Raw genomic sequence first — 22236 nt, 5'->3', positions numbered from 1 at the left:
TTACCACTCACAACGGGCAAGGGGGCGAGGCTCTTGCACCGAGACAGGATGTTGGGAACCGTCTTGGGTCGAGTCTTCGCCACCGGCGCCGAGTGGGAAGCGGTGGGCGTGGCTAACTTTGGCTGATTGACAGCTGCGGCTTTAGGCAAAGGTGGGGGCGGCGCGATCGTGGCGGGGACGGGCGGAGCTTGCGCCTTTGGAAGCTTCTGAGTGGAGGAAACTAATTCGGTGTTGTCGCCGCCTGGGGGGGCTGCTGACCGGTGCCCAGTGGTGGTGGTTGTCGCGACGGCAGGGGCGGTCAGCACGGGGGAGGGTGGGGACGCGGGATGGTGCTCGGGTGAAGGTGAGGGAGAAAGCCTAATGACGTCGGCGTTGCTGTTTGGGGTCAAGCACAGGAGTTGAAGTCATTTTGAGCATGTCGGGACATCTTCAGCATGAGCTCACACAGGAAATGACATTATTTCTTGCTAGACATTTTTATTTTTATTTATTGTGTTCATTTTTTTCCATCTGGGCAATTAAAAAAAAACGAGTGCTCAGTCCAGATTAAAATTAATTATTCATGTTTTACCTCAAACATTTTTACAATCGATTATTTAATTAAAAAAAAAAAGAGTGTGACAATATCACGATGTGGTGATACATCACGATATTTTGCCTTCTGATCGATTACCGATACGCCTACGCCACGAATCGATATGCTAATTGAATATAAAGATTCCTATAAACGCTCCTTCATTGTTCGTCGAGCCATGACTTGGCGGTCCACAAGGAGCGTGCCTCAGAGGTGCGGCGGGGAGGCGGGCTGAAGTCACCAGGCGAAGAAGACAATTGGAGCCAGTTAAAAAAAGAAATAAATGAAATGATGCGCCGGCATCACACAAGTCAAAGACGTGGCTGCATTTCGGATTTTACAGTAGTGCGGCTAAAACTACATTGGCGAAGGCCTTTGCTGTTTCACAAAAGTAAGCTCCACTGGAAACACGACGAAGATGCACAGCCACTTGCAGCAACACCACCCGGCGCTCGTCGCGAGCCAAAAAGCCGCCCTTGTCAGCTTGCCTCCCGGCCAGACCAGCGTGGGTTCTCAACTGCAAGCAAAACTCGCTTTTAATTCTGCCAGGGCAACGTCTATCACGCACAGCATCTCTGTGTATATTTTCAAGGATCTGCGCCCGAATAGCACAGTTGAGAATTATGGTTTTCGCTCCATGACGCGCACTCGAGAGCTACGCTACGAAATACCCAGTCGAAAACATTTCACTGAGAAAACAATTCCAGCTTCATACGAGGAGACCGGGGCTCAAGTCACTCGAGACCTTAGAACGATGGATGGACATCACAGGCCACACTCTCTTTTGTCACCATCATCGCGCATTTTATCCGAATCAGAAACTGCAGTCAGGCCAGCCTCCATTCGCAAAGACCAAGTCAAGCCAGCCGCCGCTCTTATTTTTAATACTGTGCTTTACGGTGCATTACGGTCACGCGCCAAAAGCGCTTGTTTTCGCCACCTTCAAAATAAAAGTATGCACGGCAGTGGTTTGGATTTAATTATTAAACTTCTCTGTTCACAGGGGGAATGCAAATTGACTCAGAATTGCACCAAGAAATGTTCTGAATTGAGACAGAAAGAGAAATGAATGTTAACTGTGCATCAATGGCTGATATTACAAGTGATTTAAAAAAAATAAACTTTCGTTATCCCGCAAGACCGGTGCTGGCGGACACGAGGCCACCACAGGTATCCAACCAAGGCACTCTCATCAAAATCTCATGTGGCATATTTATTTTATTTTTTGCATTACAGCTCAGGTACTCATGGAGGCTTCCAATTCCAACCACCTGGACCGAGGCTATAGGGCCATTATTGTTGCAAAACCATTTAGGAATGTGAATTTCCACAAATATGTAAAAAAGAATCCATATCTGTAACCACAGTCACAAATGTGTACAGTCTTTCTACAAATGCATGACTGAAGTAGGCCTGCACGTTATGCCGTTTAAACATTGCCATGTGCGCATGCGCAATAGTCACATGGTAGAATGTGTGATGTTTTTTTTTTTAGAACATGGTTTGTTTCATAAAAGCAACATGCTAGACTATGCTCTACATTGTAGAGACGACACAGACCGTCTTGCTCACCCCCCCCTGCTAATTAGTGAACGGCTCACAGTCCCCGCCTCCACTCTCACTGAAAACAAGAGGAAGAGACGGCAGCAGAAGCGGCACTAGATTTAGTCCCCAAAAGACAGTCAACATCCGAAATACGGAATTATTTCGGCCATAAAAAGGAATATACAACACGCAGAAAATCCTCTGCCGACAGTGCAACACGAGGCCATACAACAAACCTGTCCGACCATTTGAATGCTATTACGAGCCCCTTTATAACCAGTTCAGACTCATTAGTGTGACCTGATGTAAAACCATCGACTCAAAAAACACCTTTATTGGAACACCTTATGATAAGAAGTCCAAACAGTAGGGCTGTGACGATAATGCAATATCGAAATGTATCGCGATGGGTGGGTGAGTGATATCCTAGAAAATGGTATCGAGCGATCCCAAGAAAAAAACAACGGAGCAAATTCGACCTTTCACTGCCCTACTCGTCACAAACTCCCTCCCATTGAGGAAATACAACATGAGGATTACGCATGCGCCGCTGAGCTAGCGTGATTCAAAACAAACCAAAAAAACGGGTGGCTAAAGTGGACTTACCGGCCGACTTGAGGAAACGCTTGCTTAATAGTTAAGCCGATGACAAGCACCCTCTCCCGGACACGCACGGGACCAAACGGCCTGTAGCTCTAGTACACGAGATCTCCGTCGCAAGGGAAGCGGGCGTACGTAGCAGTGTAGCCGCTAACAAGCACCCTCCGCGGACACGCACTGGACGAAATGGCCCGTAGCACCAGAATTTTTCCGTCTCAATGGAGGCCGGCGTGCGTTGTACATTTAAAAATAAAACCGAAATTCTGCCCTTTTCCCTGTTTTAATTTCAATAGTTGTTGTAAATTCCTCATTACTGCTCTGTTTATAAAGGTATTGGTTTGCGGTTTAATTTGCATATTTAACAACAGGCATGTTTTCGGGCAGCTAATGGGTCATTGTATTTACGTTAATTTATGTCGGGCATATTGTTGGATAGCTAAGACGTATCGAGTCCGTTAGCTGCAGATGCGCGATTGCTACACTTTTCGTCGTCGTGTAAGCGCCAGAATGAAAGTGAGTTATTGAGCTCTGTTGAATTGATTGGAGTTCTATTAAAGCTACGTTGTTCTCTATCCCCGTGTCCGTTCACACTCTTTGATTCCAGTGACTGTTTGGATGAGGCGCTCCGGTGAACCCTCCCAAATTCACATACAGTCCCAGCTCTTCAAATATATATATATATATATATATATATATAAATTAATTCGATATACATCGATATGACATACATTCCTACCGATATAGTTTTCAGCCATATCGCCCAGCCCTACCAAACAGCATCGACAAATCACGAATGCAATAACTTTTCACGGGGCGAAAGACACCGTGCTAGCAACTCAACGCCGTCACAAAACATAGGTTTAAAAAAATGATCCGCACGCTCGACAAAAGGTATAAAATGCCGTGGCGCACGTATTTCTCTCAAGTGGCTATCCCAGAGCTATATAACAATCAAAGCAAAGTCTTCCCAAATCGAGCTATTTGAGTCATCTGGTGGGAATTTTCTACTTTCAATATCGCAATGTACATGGCAGCCTCGCAATCTCAGTTTTTTCCAATATCGTGCAGCCCTAGACTGAAGTCACAAATATGTGACAAAAATCTGCAAATGTGTCCATTGAACCACATGATTAATTGCGTACATAAATCCATCAGCATGCGATCTGTTTACACTGGGGCTCTTGATTGGCTGTGTTCTTACATATGACTTTGTCCTGCTGTGGACGATTTGCAAACGCATGTCTGGAGACTCGTGCGTGGCTCCGTCGCTAGACATGCAGACCACATTAGGTTAATGCATTGCCAAGTTATCCGTTAACCCTTTGCATTTTTAAATGTTTCTCCTCCAGATCACAATGTCATCCATCTGTGAACATGATGGTCTCACATCCCCTGTCAGCCTACCCATCACTATTGCAAAGATGAAGTTGATCCCTGATGCATTTCCACCTTCACTTTCAACTCCTCCGGCGGCGCGCACAACACACCTCACCTCTGTCCTTCAACTCTCACGTCTTGTACCCTTCTTCCATGACAGTGCTTCACTGCCACTCTAGACTTTCTTCTTTGGGTAGCCTGTCATGAACTTTCTCTAGATTGACAAAAACACAATGAAGCTCTTTCTGACCTCTGTCAACACCCTCAAGGCAAATAATGCAGCTGCGCTAGAAACCATACCGTTGCTCACAAATACTCAATTCGGTCCTCAGTCGAGCCTGTTCCTATAACGTCACTCTATGGCTCTTTAACTTTATTCCTCTATAATTCCCAAGACTCTGCATAGCTACCTTGCTCTTAAAAATGGGAACCGGCTTCTGTTTTTTCCCCAAAAAGCAGCTCTTGACTTTAATTCAGGCTAAGAAACAAAAAACGAGAAGAATCATTTTCACATCATATTGGCGAAAGCAAAAAAATTCAGAAAAAAGTGACATAATGGAAACTTTGGACCTGACGTAGGTGCATCTTTAGTAGTAGTACAATGAAGCACAGATTTGGATTTTTCAACAAAATGTCCCTGCGAGCTATTATTTCCCAGTCGTTTGATTTCTCATCCGATATCTTGGCAATCGCCAGCACCTAATCACTGATAAAGTGAGCTTGTATGACCATTTTCCCACAACCCGACTCCTTACCGGTTCCTTTTATTGGCAGATCTCATCGTCTCGGTGACACCTTCCAGGCCGTCTCGGCGAAGGTCACCTATGATTGACATGCACGTCCGTAAACTCTCGCTCTCATAAAATATTGTACGCAACATTAATAGACTTTCAACCTTAAAGGCCACTCCTTTGTTGTGTCTTTGGCAGACATTACACAAAGATTAATTGTTGAAAAAGACAGATTACGAACAGAGCCACAGTCATCGATTAAGTGACAGGACGACCCAAAAAGTTGAACTCACGTGGCGAGGGAAGGAGGGTGGCCATCAAGCGCTCCCTCTGCCCGGTCAGAGCCATCTTCTCCCTCCTCAGACGCTTCTCGTCGCCCCTGAGCTCCTCAATCACCTGAACGGCCTGAAACACAAACACAGGCGGCAAAAGTACTCAAACGCTGAACTTCCTGCGAGTAGAAATGCAAATACTTAAAAAAGCGGAAGCGAGTCAACGCTTAGACATCAATATAAGTTTAAGAAAAAGGAAAAAAAAAGACACTTGAAATGCCCACAAACACAAACGTTCAACTGCATTTTTACTGTCAATTAATTACGCCACTGTCAGGTTGCATCACCTAAGCATTCACTGAACACAGGCAAAATGAACGAAAGGAAGACAAGAGTTGATCTTTTCACTCGCGAGGAGAACGAACGGAGGTGCGCTCATGCAGCTCCAACTTTCTTCTGAGGCACACTCCGTCCAGCCCTCCATTTTATTGGGGAATCCCGAGCTAAACAATGCTTTCTTCTCGAAGGAATCAAGGGGGGGGGGGTAATGTAACCATGGCAGTCATCAGTACGAACTAGTGCTGTCAAGTGATTAATTTTTTTTATTATAACTTATCACAAAAAAAAATCCATGATTAATTGCGATTCATCACATTTTTCAACAATTTTTTTGCGACGCTTGATCCAGATATTTACTTGAATAATATCTTGGAATTGATGCAAAAGCACCCAATATGAAGCATATTTAATTCCAAGACTGTTCGAATTGCTTTCTTGGATTCTTGAATACGATCTAAATAGAGACGTCTTCGCAGGCATTTTTCTTCCAAACATTTCTCGAAACTGCCCTCGAGCGCCACACTCCAGCAGTGTCGGTTTGCAAGGCCCACTGGTAACTTGAACACGATGTTGAGTTAAAATGTTTAACCGAGTTAAATTTCTGGGGACTAATCACCTGAGTTAACGCTTTCATTTTGACAGCCCTACTATAAACACATAACAAATGGCAGAGGTCGACCAGCGTGACTTTTGTGGTTCCAGCATGAAAGTCCATCGTTTCTGAGGTGTCTCGGTGTTGCAGCCTTCATCCAATCTTCCTGCATTTATCTCCTGAGGGTCTTCTCATCCATATGGTCCAAACCTAGTTTACATTGTGGAGCAATTCCTTTGCAATACAAAGAGTCAAATATGGGATAACTTGTGTATTCAACCACACACCAAAAACATCTCTTCCCACAAAATAGTTTTCAAAGTCAATTTTCTTTCTTGCATCCTCAACATACCAGCAATTTCATTTCAAGACAAATCAGCGGAGGCGATCTTGATGGATGCAGTCAGAACTGACGACATGTGAATGAGGCATAAAAAGCATTTCGGGATATTTCCCATTAATATTTCGCTGTGATGTCATTTTCAGTCGACAGACAGTGGCAGTGTGAAAAACAAACAAAAAAAAAAGTTATTGAAAGGCCCAACATGGCCCATTTTTTTTGTTGCAAATTTCCACATTGTGGGACTATTAAAGGACTTCTTTATCTTTTCATTCACAAGCTGAGTTTCAATATTTTTTGATCCGCAAATTGAAGTTAGTCAACATTTTCTTTTTGCCGCGTCGCCTCGAGAGTTGACACGACTTGAGCGAAATATAAGCGGTCGGGGTTCGTGGCGCGTTCTTGCTCTTGTCCGCTTCGGCCTGTGTCAGCGGAGAATCGATCCATTTTGTGGAGGTGATCACACGAGCTCACGTTTGATGTCAATAAATCCAAAGTGTTGTGCAGAACGCTTTTCTACATTCACAGGTTGAAGTGGACAAGATTTGCATTTTGGTGGCGATCGCTCGCCGCTTTAGACAACAAAACTAACACATCGAGCAATATTGCAACAAGCTGAGCTCCCTTTGGGGGCGTAAATCTCACCACAAAAAAAAAAAAATCCTTAAATCACTAGTCTTTTTGGGGGGCTGAATTTTAGCACTGATACAAGCTGCGGTCCCCAACCAGCGGGCAAAACCACAAACAAGAAAAATGAGAAAAAAACAGAGCATGTACAAAAGCCGCTCTGCGTTCATCATCACTGCAGTATTTTTGATCATTGCAGCGTTTTGACTTCCACTTGTATACGGTGTGGGATGGACGTGTGTATATACTTGGGGATTTGTGTTTCTTTGCATGCTTTTTATGAATGTCTGCTGCTAATGTTGTACATGAACGGCGACATGACGCCGCCGCCTCTGTGTGATCTCGATCTTTGCTGCCGTAACATCTCAAATAAAGGACATCTTTATCTTGATCTTGACATATTGTTCTTTGATTCCTGATGTTGGCACATTTCAGGTGGATGACAAAAATGTGGCTTCAGGTTTATTGTTGATCTACAAAATAACCCGGAACAATTGGAATAGTTTGTATATTTTTTTCACTTTTAGCTGTTCATGGAAGACCTCTTTTTTTTCTCATTTCAAATTTCCATTTCATGTATTTTGTTTGCTTTCCATATTGTGGTGCGAAGGTCATAAATTCATGCTGATTAACATCTCTCTACAAGTAAAAGAAACTAAGTTGATTGTCTTCTTTCCTTGCTCTTTGTACAAAAAAAAAAAAAAAAGAAATTCTCATTTGATTGAACCTGACATTGTTACTTCCACCACTGACCCCAACAAGACCAAACGATAGTCTCCAAGTGCTGCCGCCAAATACGCTCGGCGCAAGCACCACACACTCACCTCATGCAACGTGGCAACGGTAGACACGACGGCCTCCAGCTGGAGTTCATTCTTTAACTTGGTAACCATCTGCGACATCCTGTGCCGCCGCATCCTCTCCAAGGCATTGTGGACGTGTTTCTGCATAAGAACGTGACACAATCGTATGAGAGAGAGAAAGAAGAAAAAGGCGCAAGTCGAAGCGGTTTGGGCATCTCACAATACACGACAATGTTTTATCGTTGAAAAAATATTTTGCGTCACAAACAGTGACTTTCAGTGATTTTCTCCGCTTTCGGTTTCTGGTAAACTGAAGTAGGGCTGGACTGATAAATCTGCTGTCCAATGGCTCCTCAAACATCGGCCTCTATGCACTCTAATCATTTTCAGCAGTTGCACAAAACCAGTGCTACCACTGGTCTCATTATTCATTCACGCACGCATGCATCTATACCATAACCTAGGCTTTGGAAATATATCGAGTTTTTTTTCAAGACATTTTTTTTGTTGCGGACGATTAGAAAGAAAAATGAACACAAAACTCCCTTGTATTCTCATCCATCCATTATCCACCGCTTATCCGGGGGGTTGGGTCGCGGGGGGAGCAGCTTCAGCAGGGAAGCCCAGACTTCCCTCTCCCCAGCCACATCTTCCAGCTCTGTCGGAGGGATGCCCAGGCGTTCCCAGGCCAGCCGGGAGACATCGTCCCTCCAGCGTGTCCTGGGTCGGCCTCTGGGCCTCCTGCCGGTGGGACATGCCCGCAACACCTCACCAGGTGTCCTAATCAGATGCCCGAGCCGCCTCATCTGGCTCCTCTCAACGTGGAGGACCAGCGGCTCGACACTGAGTCCCGCCCGGATGCCCGAGCTTCTCACCCTATCTCGAAGGGAGAGCCCGGACACGCTTCGGAGGAAACTCATTTTGGCCGCTTGTATCCGAGATCTTGTTCTTTTGGTCGCGACCCTCAGCTTGTGACCAAAGGTGAGGGTAGGAACGTAAATCGACTGGTAAATCTTTGCTGCTGTAAGACGGCAAATTCATCTTTATATATATATATATATATATATATATATAAATAATTAAAAAACATAACATTGACGACAATGTTTCTTACAGTGTCCACAGGGCGGCTTCTCTCTTGGTCACTGAAGTCATCCGTTAAGTCGGACGAGTGATCGGTCTCATCGCTGGATGACTCCACCAGGTTGACCTCCTGGATGACGCGCCGGGGGTCGCGGACATCGTCCTCGTTATCCACAATATAGACGACATCCAGGTCCGCCAGGTCTCTGGCGGGCTCCGGGGATCTGTTTAAAAGAGGCTGCGCGGACAGTGCGGGTGAGACTTTTAACTCCATAGGAATCCCTCCAGGGGTCCGCTTGATTACATCCGTCGGGTTATTCAAGAGGGTCGTGGTTTTAATCTGGGCTTGCACGCTGCGGACTTCTGAAATGACGAGGTCAGGGGCGGTGGCCTTGGCGGAAACAGGGGCCGTCACCTTTGTGGAGGGGGCGGGAATGATTCTGTAGGTGGTGCCGTTTTGACTCAAGGATGTGGAATCGGGGAGGAGTGGCAACGAGCGGTTCACCGTGAACGATTTGAAGCCAGAAAGGCTGGAGCCAGCACTTGGCAGATGTGGGCCGGCAATGCTGCTCGCAGGAGCCGCAAGAGAAGGAGCCCCAAGGACGCCGGTGGAACCTGAAGACAACAACATGAAGATGATGCTGCGTTTACAGGAAACTTTTTACAAAAAGTGAATTAAGAAAACCATCTCCCCTGACGCTCAGATACGTTTTACAAATTATGGAAGATGAGGCATTCGACAACGTATGATGTAGATAGAGCGCTATACAAGTGGACTCCATTTGGAGTTTTCATTGGTTGGACTATGACACGGGCGGCACGGTGGTCGACTGGTTATCACAATGACCTCACAGCGCAGAGGTTGTGGGTTTGATTCTGGCTCCGGCCTTCCTGTGTGGAGTTGGCATGCTCTCCTGTGACTGCGTGGGTTTCCTTCGGGTACTCCGGTTTGCTCCCACATCCCCAAAACATGCATGCTAACTAAATGGGACACTCTAAATTGGCCCCAGATGTGAGCGCATATGATTGTTTATCTTTGTGTGCCCTGCGATTGGCTGGCAGCCAGTTGAGGGTGTGACCCCGCCTACTGCCCAAAGACCCTCGTGAGGAGAAGCGGTTGAGATAATGGACTATGACACGTTTTTCGGGGTTTAATGTTCGAGTAACATAATCGAGTTGACCTGGAACTTCTTTTCTAACGTCAACGCCAACAGCTTTTGGCCCGGCTTCAATAATGTACAATATTGACAACAAACATTGTTACAAATGACTTACAAAGCCCTTGCAGACTACCAAATATGAAATAAATAACGTTTGAGGCGTTCGCATGGTGTTTTCATTCTCTTGGGCTTAGGCAGTTGGTGGCAGCGGTGGGTTTGGTTTGAAGATTCATTTTGCTTTTGAGGACTCACCCATATTGCTCGGGTTGGCCGCTCTCAGCTGGCTGACGGGGATCAGCTGGACCAGTTTGCCATCCGGTCTGCGGTAGTAGCGAACGCCAGTTGGACTTTGTACCTGCCGCAGAATCATCCTGACCGTCGAGGATGTGGGCACTGCCGGGTGGGGCAGGCGTGGAATCGGGATGCAGGGACCTGGAAATGGAACCGTTGAAGACCGTGAAACATTTTTGGTGGTTTGTTTTAAACGCACGATTGACAACTATTTACGATTGAATTGTTGAGCTAAGGCTTTAAACTCTTTTGTTTGCCATCCCCTACTGGTTGGCGTGTGTGATGTTACCAACTTGAGATCAGGTAAGCTCAAACTAGATTCATGGTTGTGGGCCCAAGGACCTATGGACACCTTTATGTTTGAACATGGTGTTTGTTGTCGACAATCCGTGATGAGCACAGAAGTCCAGAAACAGAAAACCAATCGGGTATGCCGTTCCTCCCAATCACGCCGTTCCGGGTCTCACTGTCATTGCCCACTTTGCAGAATATGCATTCCCCCGGGAGAGGAGCTTTCCACCCACCCTCCAAGGACTCATGTTTGGTGCATATAGGCACGAACAACAGTCCCCCGACTCGAAGGCAGAAGGAGGCTCTCCTCTTGTCCCAACATAGAGGCACCAAGCCGGGGGGCCTGGTCAACTCCAGAGCGGAAGAGTGTCCAACCCCTCTGGAGAGGACCGGTACAAGAGCTGTGTGTGGAGGTGAGCCCGACTTTGTCTAGTCGGAACTTCTCTGCCTCGCACACCGGCTCGGTTCCTTCCCTGACAGAGTGGTGACGTCCTGAGAGCAAAGATCCCTGGCTCTTGCCACCGCCAGCTCACAGGACACCCGACCCCTTTGGCCCCTCGCAAGGGGCACCCACGTTGCCAATTCGGGCTAAGCCCGGCCGGGCCAGGTGGGCGCAGGCCCGCCCGCCAGGCGCTCTCCAATGAGCCCACCTCCAGGCCTGACTACAGCGGCAGACCCTGGTGACCCGTGTCCGGGCGAGGGAGAACTGTGGCCAATATTTTTTTTTTTTCATAATGGCTCTCTTGCTATGCTTTGTCTGGTCCCTAAAGATCCAGACAAGTCAGCTCCTCAGATCACTGGGACGCACAACTCCAAGGTAAGGTATTTTCACGACCATCAGGTACATCGAGGCGCAGTCTAGGTTGTGTGTGCTATTTCTGTTTTTAACACATACACTGGACGCACCGCCTGACATCAGGCGCATGCTAGCCCACGCATACTAGCTCACGTGTACTGGCTTTGCACATGCTAACTCGCATCTTGAGAAAGACAGCTCAGAAAGGCTAAACTATTTAGTCACGTGACATGAGCAGTCCGACAAGTGTTAATGCAGCTTTTGTGACAACATAGCCAGCCATTGGTTAGACACATTGAGATGAACAGGGTGAGCTCATCAATGTCAGGGGAGGGATGTCACTAGTCACCACACTCCTTAGTGTCATGGTTTTAAACAAAACTATCACTGAACAGCATACAAGCAAACAATCAAACTAAGAAACACAATGAACACCAAACACGCATCACTCATGCCATTCATATCCCAAAAAGAAATACAAATAACACAAAACAGGTACTGAAAAGCATTCTGGGAGTCTTTCAGCCTCGGCCAATCAGATGGCTGGTTAGACAGATGTGAGTGGCGTGCTTTGGGTAAAGTTTTTTAATTTGTTTTGCAGAGTCTGTTGTCCAAAGCTGTGATGTTTTTTGCTTGCACTAACATGAATGATAAGACAGACTGCGACATCGTGGGCAGCTTCCCTTTTGTCCAGCTTTCTCCCGCACGTAAATACTGGTCTGTTCTAACTGACTGTCTTAAACCATCACCGACAGTATTGTTGAGAGAATTTATTTGTCAGAATCAATTCTGTGTCTTGTTGTAGTCTCAGACTTTACCAGCACTGTGAAATGGTCCAAGGTAGTCAGACGGGTTGCTCAAGCAAAGAGCACGTGTACAGAACTATGGGGCTCAGACTATACACGAGGTGCTCCGCATTACAGGGCGCCTCGTCTGTTTGGGTCTTTAAAGTCCATCTTATGATTGTGAAAATGCGGGAATTAATTGTAATTCCCCGCAACCATATCCAACTATTTGGTGGTGATTTAAGTTTGCATTACACTGGTCAAATTCACATAAAAGCATAGAATTCCATCAGAAAATGATTGCATGCCTTTGAGACACGTACACTGCATAGGGCATTATTGCAATATCAATAAATTGTGCAGCCCGATATGACATGCTCGGAAAAAAAACTGACTGCAATATGGGAATTGGACAGCAAAATTCAATGTAGTCAGCATAAAAATCAAACTTCAAATGATTCCTAAATGTTAATAACATAACATTAAGATATATTATTATACACACCAACTCACGCACGCACACCCCCACACGAGTATTAGAGGGAATTTGGGTGTCAAACTGATAGTCCTTTGCATAACTTGGGGACAACATGGGGAGAAGTTGCATCGACATCTTCACAACGTTAAGGAGATGTTGCTGCGACTTCTGGCTGAAGTGTGACGCCGCCCCGGTGAGAGCACAAGCTAGATCATCAGGACCTTGATGTCTACACGCACTGTGTACTGGACTACATCAAGTTCTGCATGGAAACTGTGTCCCTACACAGGACCATACGGACCTTCCCAAATGCGAAGCCCTGGATGTCCAGCAGGGTTCGCGCTCTCCTCAAGGCCCGTGACGCTGCCTTCAGGTCAGGCGACAAAGCCCAGTACGGGGTGGCTCGTGCTGACCTGAGCAAAGGCATCAAGCTAGCCAAGGCAATCTACAAGGGGAGGCTGGAGGCCCACCTTGCCAGCAACAGACCACGGGAGGTGTGGCAGGGTCTACGGAGCATCACCAACTTCCGTGGCGGAAGACCCGAGTGCATCGCTGGCAGAGGAGCTTAACTGCTTCTTCGCTCGCTTTGACTCGCCCCAACCGTCACACCCATGCACTTCATGCTCCAACTCCCCCCCACTCACCGTAGAGGAACACGATGTGAGGCGCGCGCTCCTGGCTGTTAACCCCAGGAAAGCTACTGGACCCGACGGAATACCAGGCAAGGTCCTCAGAGCATGTGCCCACCAACTGTCACATGTTTTCTGCAGGATCTTCAACCGCTCCCTGGCTCAAGCAGTCATCCCCTCCTGCTTGAAAACTTCCACCATTATTCCTGTCCCCAAAAAGTCACCAGCCGTCCACCTGAATGACTACCGTCCTCTTGCTCTCACACCAGTCATCATGAAGTGCTTCGAGAGGCTGGTTCTCCAGCACATCAGGGACTGCCTTCCTCCCACTCTGGACCCCTACCAGTTTGCATACCGGGCTAACAGATCCACTGAGGATGCCATCGACACTGCTTTGCATGTTGTGCTGGGCCACCTGGAACAACAGCAGAGCTATGCAAGGATGCTCTTTGTGGACTACAGCTCGGCATTCAACACGATCATCCCAGACATCCTCGTCGCCAAACTGGACACTCTCGGCCTCCCTGCCCTCACACGCATCTGGATTAAGGACTTTCTGACCAACAGACCCCAGACTGTGTTGCTCGGCCCCTACACGTCCTCCACCCGCACGCTAAGCACCGGTTCCCCTCAAGGATGCGTGCTGAGCCCTCTCCTATACGCCCTCTACACCTACGACTGCAGCCCGGCCCACGGCAACAATACCATCGTCAAGTTTGCTGACGACACGACAGTGGTCGGTCTGATCTCGGAAGCTGACGAGACAGCCTACAGAGAGGAGGTCCAGAGACTGACGGCTTGGTGCGAGGACAACAGACTGCACCTTAACACTGCAAAAACAAAGGAGATCGTCGTCGACTTCAGGAGGAACAAGACGGTGCCGCCCCCCCTCTGCATCGACGGCGTGTGTGTGGAGAGGGTCCACACGTTCAAGTTCCTGGGAGTACAGATCTCCGATGACCTTTCTTGGACTCACAACACCACAGCAGTGGTAAAGAAGGTCCACCAGCGTCTGCACTTCCTGAGAGTCCTCAGGAAATTCAACCTGGACAGGAAGCTGCTGCTGGCCTTCTACCACTCGTCCATCGAGAGCCTGTTGACGTACCGTGTCTCCACCTGGTACGGCGGCTGCACTGAGGCGGACAGAGTGAGGCTCCAGCGCAAAACAGCGCAAAGGATTATTGACTGCCCTCTCCCCTCACTGTCGGACATCTACACCGCCCGGTGCCTCAGAAGGGCTCTCAACATCGTCAAAGACGATACCCACCCAAACTCACACCTGTTCGACCTGATGCCCTCTGGCAGGCGCTACAGGTGCATCAAATCGAGGACCAATAGACTGAGAAACAGTTTCTTTCCGAGAGCCATCTCTATTCTGAACTCTCACACACACACGAGACCACCCTTACCTTGCAGAACAGCATCGTGATGTGTTTTTATATACCCTTCAGTATTATTTTCCATTGCACTCTCTTATTCATCTCATTTATATATTTGTCTGTATTATTGTTGTATTGCACTGGAGGGGGGAGCTCTCTAATCTCATTGCACTCTTGAGTACAATGACAATAAAGGGATTTCTAATTCTAATTCTAGATACAGTTTTTTGGCTCGAGTGGCTGTGACGTCTCGGCTGGTGTGATCGGCCCAATCGTGAGCATGGTTGAAGATTGGTGCCATCCAGTGTTGTTTTTGGCAGGCATTTTAGATTTAATTTTGGTCATTTGGGCAAAAATGCTCATTAGTTTTCGTCGCATTTAGTCATTCCTATTCGTGATAGTTTTCGTCTAGTTTTAGTCGACGAAAACTCAAAAAGATTTCCGTCTAGTTTAGTAGACGGAAATGCAAAAAAAAGTTTTAAACTAGGTTTCGTAAATGTATTTTAGTTTAGTACTGAATAGGCATACTAGGTTTCCATCCAATAGCAAAGACTTTCTGGTCGACTACTTAGGATCACGCATTCCAAACTGTTCATTGCTCCAAAATGAGCTGAGAACCAAAACTTTTATTTGACAACTGTTGTGGCTTTAAAGCAACATAAATAAACAAAATAAAAACGTTTTAACAACATAGTTCTATAAGACAGTAGCACAAGTCCAAAGTCGATCAAACGTATGTCTTCTCTAATTGTAACAGCTCGCTGCTATCACAACCAAGTCGCCTAGCGAGTGTCACTGTCGCTGTGGTCCGGCAAAAGAAAGTGTGTCTGTGTGTGTGAGCCGAGACGAATGACCGCAGACGTGTTCGTGTTTTGTTGGGCTCGTGTGTGTGTGTGTGTGTGTGTGCGCCCTGCGTCCTGTCCCGGTGGTGGGCGTGGCGAAAAGAAGGATAAGGTTGAATCGCCAGCTACGACCGCGTCGTCAGTTTTCTTTCTTGTTCAGATGGGCGGAGTCACGTGACTACACGCGCTGTAGCCCTCTTAAAGGGGCATGAACATAGCTGTAGACAGAAAAGACTTTTCTTTTTTCTTTTTTAAAAACAGAATTTGCCGACATGGGCAAAATGTCGGTTATTGTAAGAAATTTTGGAAACAGTACATTTTCGGTTTATCGCCCAGCCCAAAACACTGGTGCCATCGCGCCAGAGCTCCGCAATTTTAACCTGGCATGGGGACCAATTGAGTGAACCCCATGCGAGACTTCATGATCTACCCCGAATCGCTTTACATTTTGAGTGGACTTCTTCGTGAACTATATAAGACACGATTTAAAAATACAGTGATTAGGGAACTAGTGAAAGATATTAAACACATTATTCGAGATCAAGTTTTGTTTGATGCTCACCTGATGGTGGAGGTGGGACGAGGTAGTAAGTGACAGTGGTGGCGGACGTAGAGGTGGAGGTCGCCGTTGAGGTCCAGGTTGCTGTACTAGTGCATGACGTGAAGGCGGCGGTTGCTATGGGGGCGCCAGAGGCGGCGGTTGATGTGGAGGTACCGGTCGCCGTGATAGCAGCAATTGCCTTGGAGGCGACGGTGGCCGTGGAGGCGGCGGTTGCCATGGAGGCAACGGTGGCCGTGGAGGCGGCGGTTGCCATGGAGACAACGGTGGCCGTGGAGGTGGCGGTTGCCATGGAGGCGACGGTGGCTGTGGAGGCGGCGGTTGCCATGGAGGCAACGGTGGCCGTGGAGGTGGCGGTTGGGTAAATCAGCTCGTGGCAGGGCAAGGACATCTGTTGGCTTGGAATAACCCGCTGCTTCCTGGTGGCTGGCACGCGACCAGTAAGATATGCCGCCAGACGGTTGGCAGGGTGGAGCGCCCCCATTTCGCCCAACTGAATCTTGGCCAGAGGATACAGTTTCCCATTCACCTGGACACACAATCACTTGGTCATCATGCTCTGGATCTGGCTCGAAAAGCCGACATCTCGATAACTGTTGTTATTTGACCACCATGCTAGCTCGCGCATGCTAGCTTTTGTCTGTTGTCTAAAGCTGTGATGTTTCTTTCTTTCACTAACATGAACATGAAGACAGACCACGACATCGAGGACAGCTGTCCTTTTGCCCAGCTTTCTCCCGCACGAACATACTGGTCTGTTCTAACTGATTGCCTCAAACCATCATCAAAAGATAAGATAAGATAAGATTCCCTTTATTAGTCCCACAATGGGGAAATTCGAGATTCGAACCCAGGCCTCCTGGGGAGACTGGGACCGAAACGCGGCGCCTTAGACCACTCGGCCATCCTGGAGGAGCATTCACACAATTTATTTGTCACAGTCAATTTTGCGCACTCTGGTTTCAGACTTTAACCAGCAAGGTGTGCTAACATGCACTCTGAAATGCCGTGAGGGGGGTCAGAATCAGAAAGCCCTGTACTCAGTGTGCTTGAGAGAATAGCACGTGTACAGATCTATGGGTCTCAGTCTATACACTAGTGTGTCACACTACAGAGCGCCGACAATATTTGTGACTTTAAAGCGCGCGTTATGGTCGTGAAAATATGGTAATTGCCAGCACCGGACGACGTGTGTGTGTGCACATTCTTCATCAAGCTGGTGTGGCTTCAGCACAGTCGCCCCTATGTACCCAAACGCGATTGACTTCAGCTAACGTTCATATGACCGCAGTTTGTCTCATATGCTCACTTAGCAAACATTTTGCGCGTCGGTCAACCGCAGAGATATTGCCGTGTTTGTTCAAGCAACACCCCTGCCTGCTGCTTGCATCTGTGATTGGCTGAATAATATGCATGGCTGGAAGGTTCTTTAACACCCGCACAGACGGGCGTCTTAATTAAAGAAATGTTAAAATAAAATAACACACATAGTGTAGCTTGTCGTTTTCATTCTATGTAAATAAAATGGCTTTCGGAGTTTTTACCAGTCACTCAAAAAACTTGGAACGCTACTGACCGAACCGCCGGATGCCGACGCAAAGGCTCACGAGGCTAAAAGTAGATTCACTTCAGAGTTCACATCTACCCAATGGCGGCATAGAATGAGCCCAGAGTGAACGGGATTCTATTTCGGGTCATTGATCGATCAGGTCAAATCAAATTGCAGGCGGGCGGTTTTGTCGATTTTGAAAACAAGTAAAGATTGTTGCATGAGCTGCACACAAAGCAGAGTATTTCTTGAAAACATTGATGTGGATCTACACCCCAAGTCCGTAAAAGCGCATCAACCTGTGCCAAGAAAAATTACTTAGTTACTGACCACTTAGGATGTAGTTTGCAAGGTGACGTGGCGCTGGGCTCACCTGGATGGGGTCCCCGCCTCCCGGTTGCTTCTTGCTGGCTGAAAGAAAGCCGGCGGCTGAGACTCCGTTGAGGAAGGGTAGACGCATCTGGATGCCACTTTCGCTCTCGTCTCCGTGCTCACGCCAAGTATGCGCCTGTTCATGCGGGACCTCGGAGCCCTCCTCAGTGTCGCTTTCATCAAGTTTCTGAGGCGAGTCCTCCAGAAAATCCTCCTCCGTGACCTCACGTTGCCAGGCTTCCACGGGCTCCACCTCCCGCACATGGTGGGTTTGGTCGCCCTGAAGGGGCACGAGAAGACTTTTTGACAAATAAGGTGGAGGACTGAGTCATATGACTTCAGTAGCTGACATTTAGGACTTGAGACTTGGCAAAGAATTGACTTTCTTGTGGCTCGATTTACCGACACTTAGTGGCGGGCTATCACCATTTTTTACGAATAAAAAATTCTTTTTTAACATAGCTTTTTAGACTCATTTTTCACCATTTTCAACACGTCAAAAATGTATTATAAAACCGTGAAAAACAAAAAGATACGCATTAGCGGCTTCACTGCTACGTTCGCCCGCCTCCCATGCGACGGAGGTCTCGTGTACTAGACCTACGGTGCTTGTTATCGGCTTAGCGATTAAGCAAGCGTTTCCTCAAGTCGCCGGTAAGTCCACCTTAGTCACCCGTTTTTGTTTTTTTTTTTGTTTGTTTTGAGTCACGCTAGCTCAGCAGCGCATGCGTAAACCTCGGGTTGTATTTCTTCAATGGAGGGAGTTTGTGACCAGTATTGCAGTGATAGGTCGAATTTGCTCCATTGTTTTTTTTTCTTTTTGTAATGCCTTTATTAGTCCCACAATGGGGAAATTCGAGATTCAAACCCAGGCCTCCTGGGGAGACTGGGTCCTGAACGCGGCGCCTTAGACCACTCGGCCATCCTGGCAGCCAAAGGAGGGGGGGGTCGATAATTTATCGTTATCGTTATCGTATAGTTGATATGTGAATTATTAAGGAAACTACTGTTACAATTTATGTTTTCACGGTGCAGTATGCTGGACTCATTGTTCAGCCATAAAAGATTCTCGACACCAGTTGAAAGTCTACGTCATTATTTCAAGACCAAGGGGCCGCAACAATAATTTTAATTCTATTCACATCTATAAGTGATGCAGATGAAATGTCAGAAAATGTACAAAAACTGTCGATTGAAAATGTATGTGCACGCGTACCGCTCATGCATGCACACTTAATATGCCAAAAATATTAGAGTGGTCACCCGCTATATTTTGGATTTTATAGATGTCATTAATCGGTTCCTGTTGAAGATTACATGTTAGGACTATTGAGACCTTCATTATTACAACATAGTTTATTTTCAGAGGAAGATTTGGATATGCCTAAAGATGCGCACAAACTGTAACATTTGGTGGGGATCTAGCAACCTTTTTGTACATTATGCAACCAATTTTTATGATTTTTTTCTTTCCATTTTCTTTAAAAGTAAATAAATCAAATCATTTTTGAAAACAATTAACACTAATAAAAACTAACAAAGCCGCCCTAAAACTACAAGAACTACCGAGAAGAAAACGATTCGGGCCCCCCACTACCATTTATTTTCTGTCTTTGTATATTGATGTTAGATTGTCAATAAAATATCCCTTAACAAAGCTAAATTGATAAGAAATAAAATGTTGAGAACTGCTATTATGAGAACTCTGTTGTGCAAATATTGATGAGATGATAAATATTTACTCTACGTTTGACATCGAACCTCTACGACGTGATGACATCAGCCATTTCCGTGTTCTTTTTATTTGATGTTTCGATACGTCATGGTTGCAATACAACATTTCTGTTCGTAGCTGCCGGCTCTCCGCCCAAACGCCGTTGGAGTCAGACTTCGGATAAAAGTCGAGCGTACATCCAAGCAATTTATTTTAGCGATTAGCGCGTTTAGCGCCTCCTTGCTCGGCTCCTCGTTTAGAACGCTACTTGTTTGCAGAGTCGTTTATTTGCCAGCACGTCGCTTGTTGCTTCCGCAGTGCGCGGACTTACATATAGTTCAAATAAAGTCCGCTCTGCGGCGGCGCAAGATAGCTTGGCGCGGGGCGTTTAAGGAGCGGCGAAAGATATCACTTCCGGGACAACGAGCGACAGGGCGACGCTTTTTTAAAACCAGCACTGCGTGAACGAGGGGCACAAACAGTTTGGCCGAGCTCAAACTCGCGTTGTCTGAGATCGCCTTTTTCGGTCCCAAAACGATGCATCATTCAGCTGCACTAAGGCGGAAATTAAAGCATGTTCCCAAGGGTCCCACGCGCCCCCCTCAGCGTCGCACCCCCACTATTTCAGAATCGCTGAGTCAACCTGAGGCTCGCACCGACCTGCCGAGCTCCATCTTGTTTGCTGATGAGAACTTTGTAGTGGATGGTGCCGCTGTCGTCCACCGTCTGACTGATGGGATTGATCTGGTACTTCAGGGCCCAAAAGGACTTATTGAGTCGGTCCTGGGCCATGGCCTCGCACAGCATCTTCAGCACCTGATCGCGATCCTCGTCGCACGACCAACGCCCCTCGGTGAGGATGGTCAGACGCCTGGATGCCCTCGACTCCTCCAGAAGGTTCGGGGACTGCGGGTTGGACGTCGTTTGCTCTGCTGGCTTTCCTGCTGAGGAAAAATTCAAGATTTCCCTTCATCAGAAATCCGCTGGGGAGCCCAGAAATAGCTCAATGTTGCTTAATTTCCAAAAATGTCATTTCATTTCATTTTTTAGATCAGGCCTGGCCAAGCCGCGGCTCCCGAACCTCATCCGGCTCATTGGCTAGTTTCAGGAGCTTTCACATGACATGCGTCAAAAATGCGTGGCTGACGCTGCCATTCATTCCCCCTCACGCGGTCAGCCTGTTTGAGTGACGTCAAAACGCACGAAAAGAAAATCTCTGGCGCGACATCGTTTGTGTTGTAAAATAGTTCCGATAAGTTGGCTCTCAAAATGGCAGGGAAAAATGCATAGTTAAATGAAAATATGAAGAAGAACACAGGATGTTTTTTGACGGAGTGGGAGAGTTGATCTTGTTTTGTTGAACGTAATGGCAAGCCGGTCTGTCTCACATGTCGCGCAGCATAGGCGCATATTTCTAAGCTTCCAATCTTCAGCGTCACTTCAACTCACTCCATCATCGAACAGGAATTTCCAAAAGGGACTGAACTTCACATGCACAAATTGGTTGCTTTGAAATGTCAGGCAGAAAAGCAGATGCAGTTTTTCAAACATTTCACAAAACACTGGCTTGCATCGTATCAACTGGCTTGGAACATCGCACCATACAATGAAGGGGACGCCATTTAAATATCGTCTCGAGAAGACGACAAATTAAAACGGAGCGAATCAAACATCCAATCGTCCCGCCACAGTGTTGAACGCAGATTATGGGATGTTAATATGGCCGTTGAATCGCAGTTGCACTCTGACATTCAAGCATGGGAGTATTTTAGCGTGGCATTAGATGAGATTAGTAACATTCAAGACAAGCCTGAGTTGGAAATATTTGCCCGGTCTGTGCCAAATGAACATATGATAAGAGAAAAATGTTCTTAAAATTATTTTAACTTTGTTAGTGGACTTGCTTGAACTGAGACTTTGTGTGTGTGAGAAAGTACACACAAAGTTAACTGTTGAAAATAACTGATTCAATAAATCTGTGTGAGCAGGGTTCTTTGTGTGCGTGGATGAGGATGCTGTTCATGTGTGCCCATGTGTATGATGTGGCTCTTTGCAGTAACGGAAAAAAAGTGGCTCTTAGTCTCTGACTCTGATATGCTTAATAACTGCTCTAAAAAATCCAAAACTTCACCTTTACACAAAACGGCCCGACCTGAAGACATCTATTTGTTATTATTCTCTTCTACACACACACACAACGCCAACTGGTGGGAACAAATATATATATCTTTTTTTTTTTTTTTTTAATGTACTGCACGGAGCCCTTTTAACGAATCTGACTGAAAATTTGTCAGAACAGCCTCAAGACGTTGATCCTTCTCCTTGACGAATTTTGTGACCTTTCAGCAAAGGGCGAGGCCATTATGGTGCCGCAAAATCTGATTATTCTCTGTGGCAACAAAAGCACACATACCATAAATCAGATGATACTATCTTCTGAAGATTTTTAAATTTGAGGACAGTCTTACCCTGAAGACATCTACCAACTTATTTTTGATCGTAGTGGTA

At 46.7% G+C, this 22236-nt stretch overlaps 1 protein-coding gene across 4 annotated transcripts in view; it reads right to left on the bottom strand.

The window, feature by feature from the left end:
* mgaa (MAX dimerization protein MGA a) overlaps window positions 1-22236 on the bottom strand; it is a 42582-nt gene that overhangs the window by 2018 nt on the left and 18328 nt on the right. For 3 of the 4 annotated variants that reach the window (XM_088308217.1, XM_088308234.1, XM_088308225.1), the window contains 9 exons: window positions 20389-20672; window positions 18016-18294; window positions 16097-16622; window positions 10296-10475; window positions 8915-9498; window positions 7822-7941; window positions 5121-5232; window positions 4852-4918; window positions 5-375 (listed from right to left, as the gene is read on the bottom strand). In XM_088308217.1, the coding sequence (XP_088164343.1) occupies window positions 5-375; window positions 4852-4918; window positions 5121-5232; window positions 7822-7941; window positions 8915-9498; window positions 10296-10475; window positions 16097-16622; window positions 18016-18294; window positions 20389-20672 (2523 nt within the window). The remainder of the gene's footprint in view (window positions 1-4; window positions 376-4851; window positions 4919-5120; window positions 5233-7821; window positions 7942-8914; window positions 9499-10295; window positions 10476-16096; window positions 16623-18015; window positions 18295-20388; window positions 20673-22236) is intronic. The other variant, XM_088308244.1, reaches the window with a different exon arrangement.

This window comes from Idiotropiscis lumnitzeri, chromosome 1 (assembly GCF_059441095.1).
Source record: "Idiotropiscis lumnitzeri isolate Australia: NSW breed Sydney's pygmy pipehorse chromosome 1, RoL_Ilum_1.0, whole genome shotgun sequence".
NCBI classification, from domain to species: domain Eukaryota; kingdom Metazoa; phylum Chordata; class Actinopteri; order Syngnathiformes; family Syngnathidae; genus Idiotropiscis; species Idiotropiscis lumnitzeri.
Note: the sequence above shows the minus strand (reverse complement) of the source record. Positions and strands in the feature narration are given on the sequence as shown.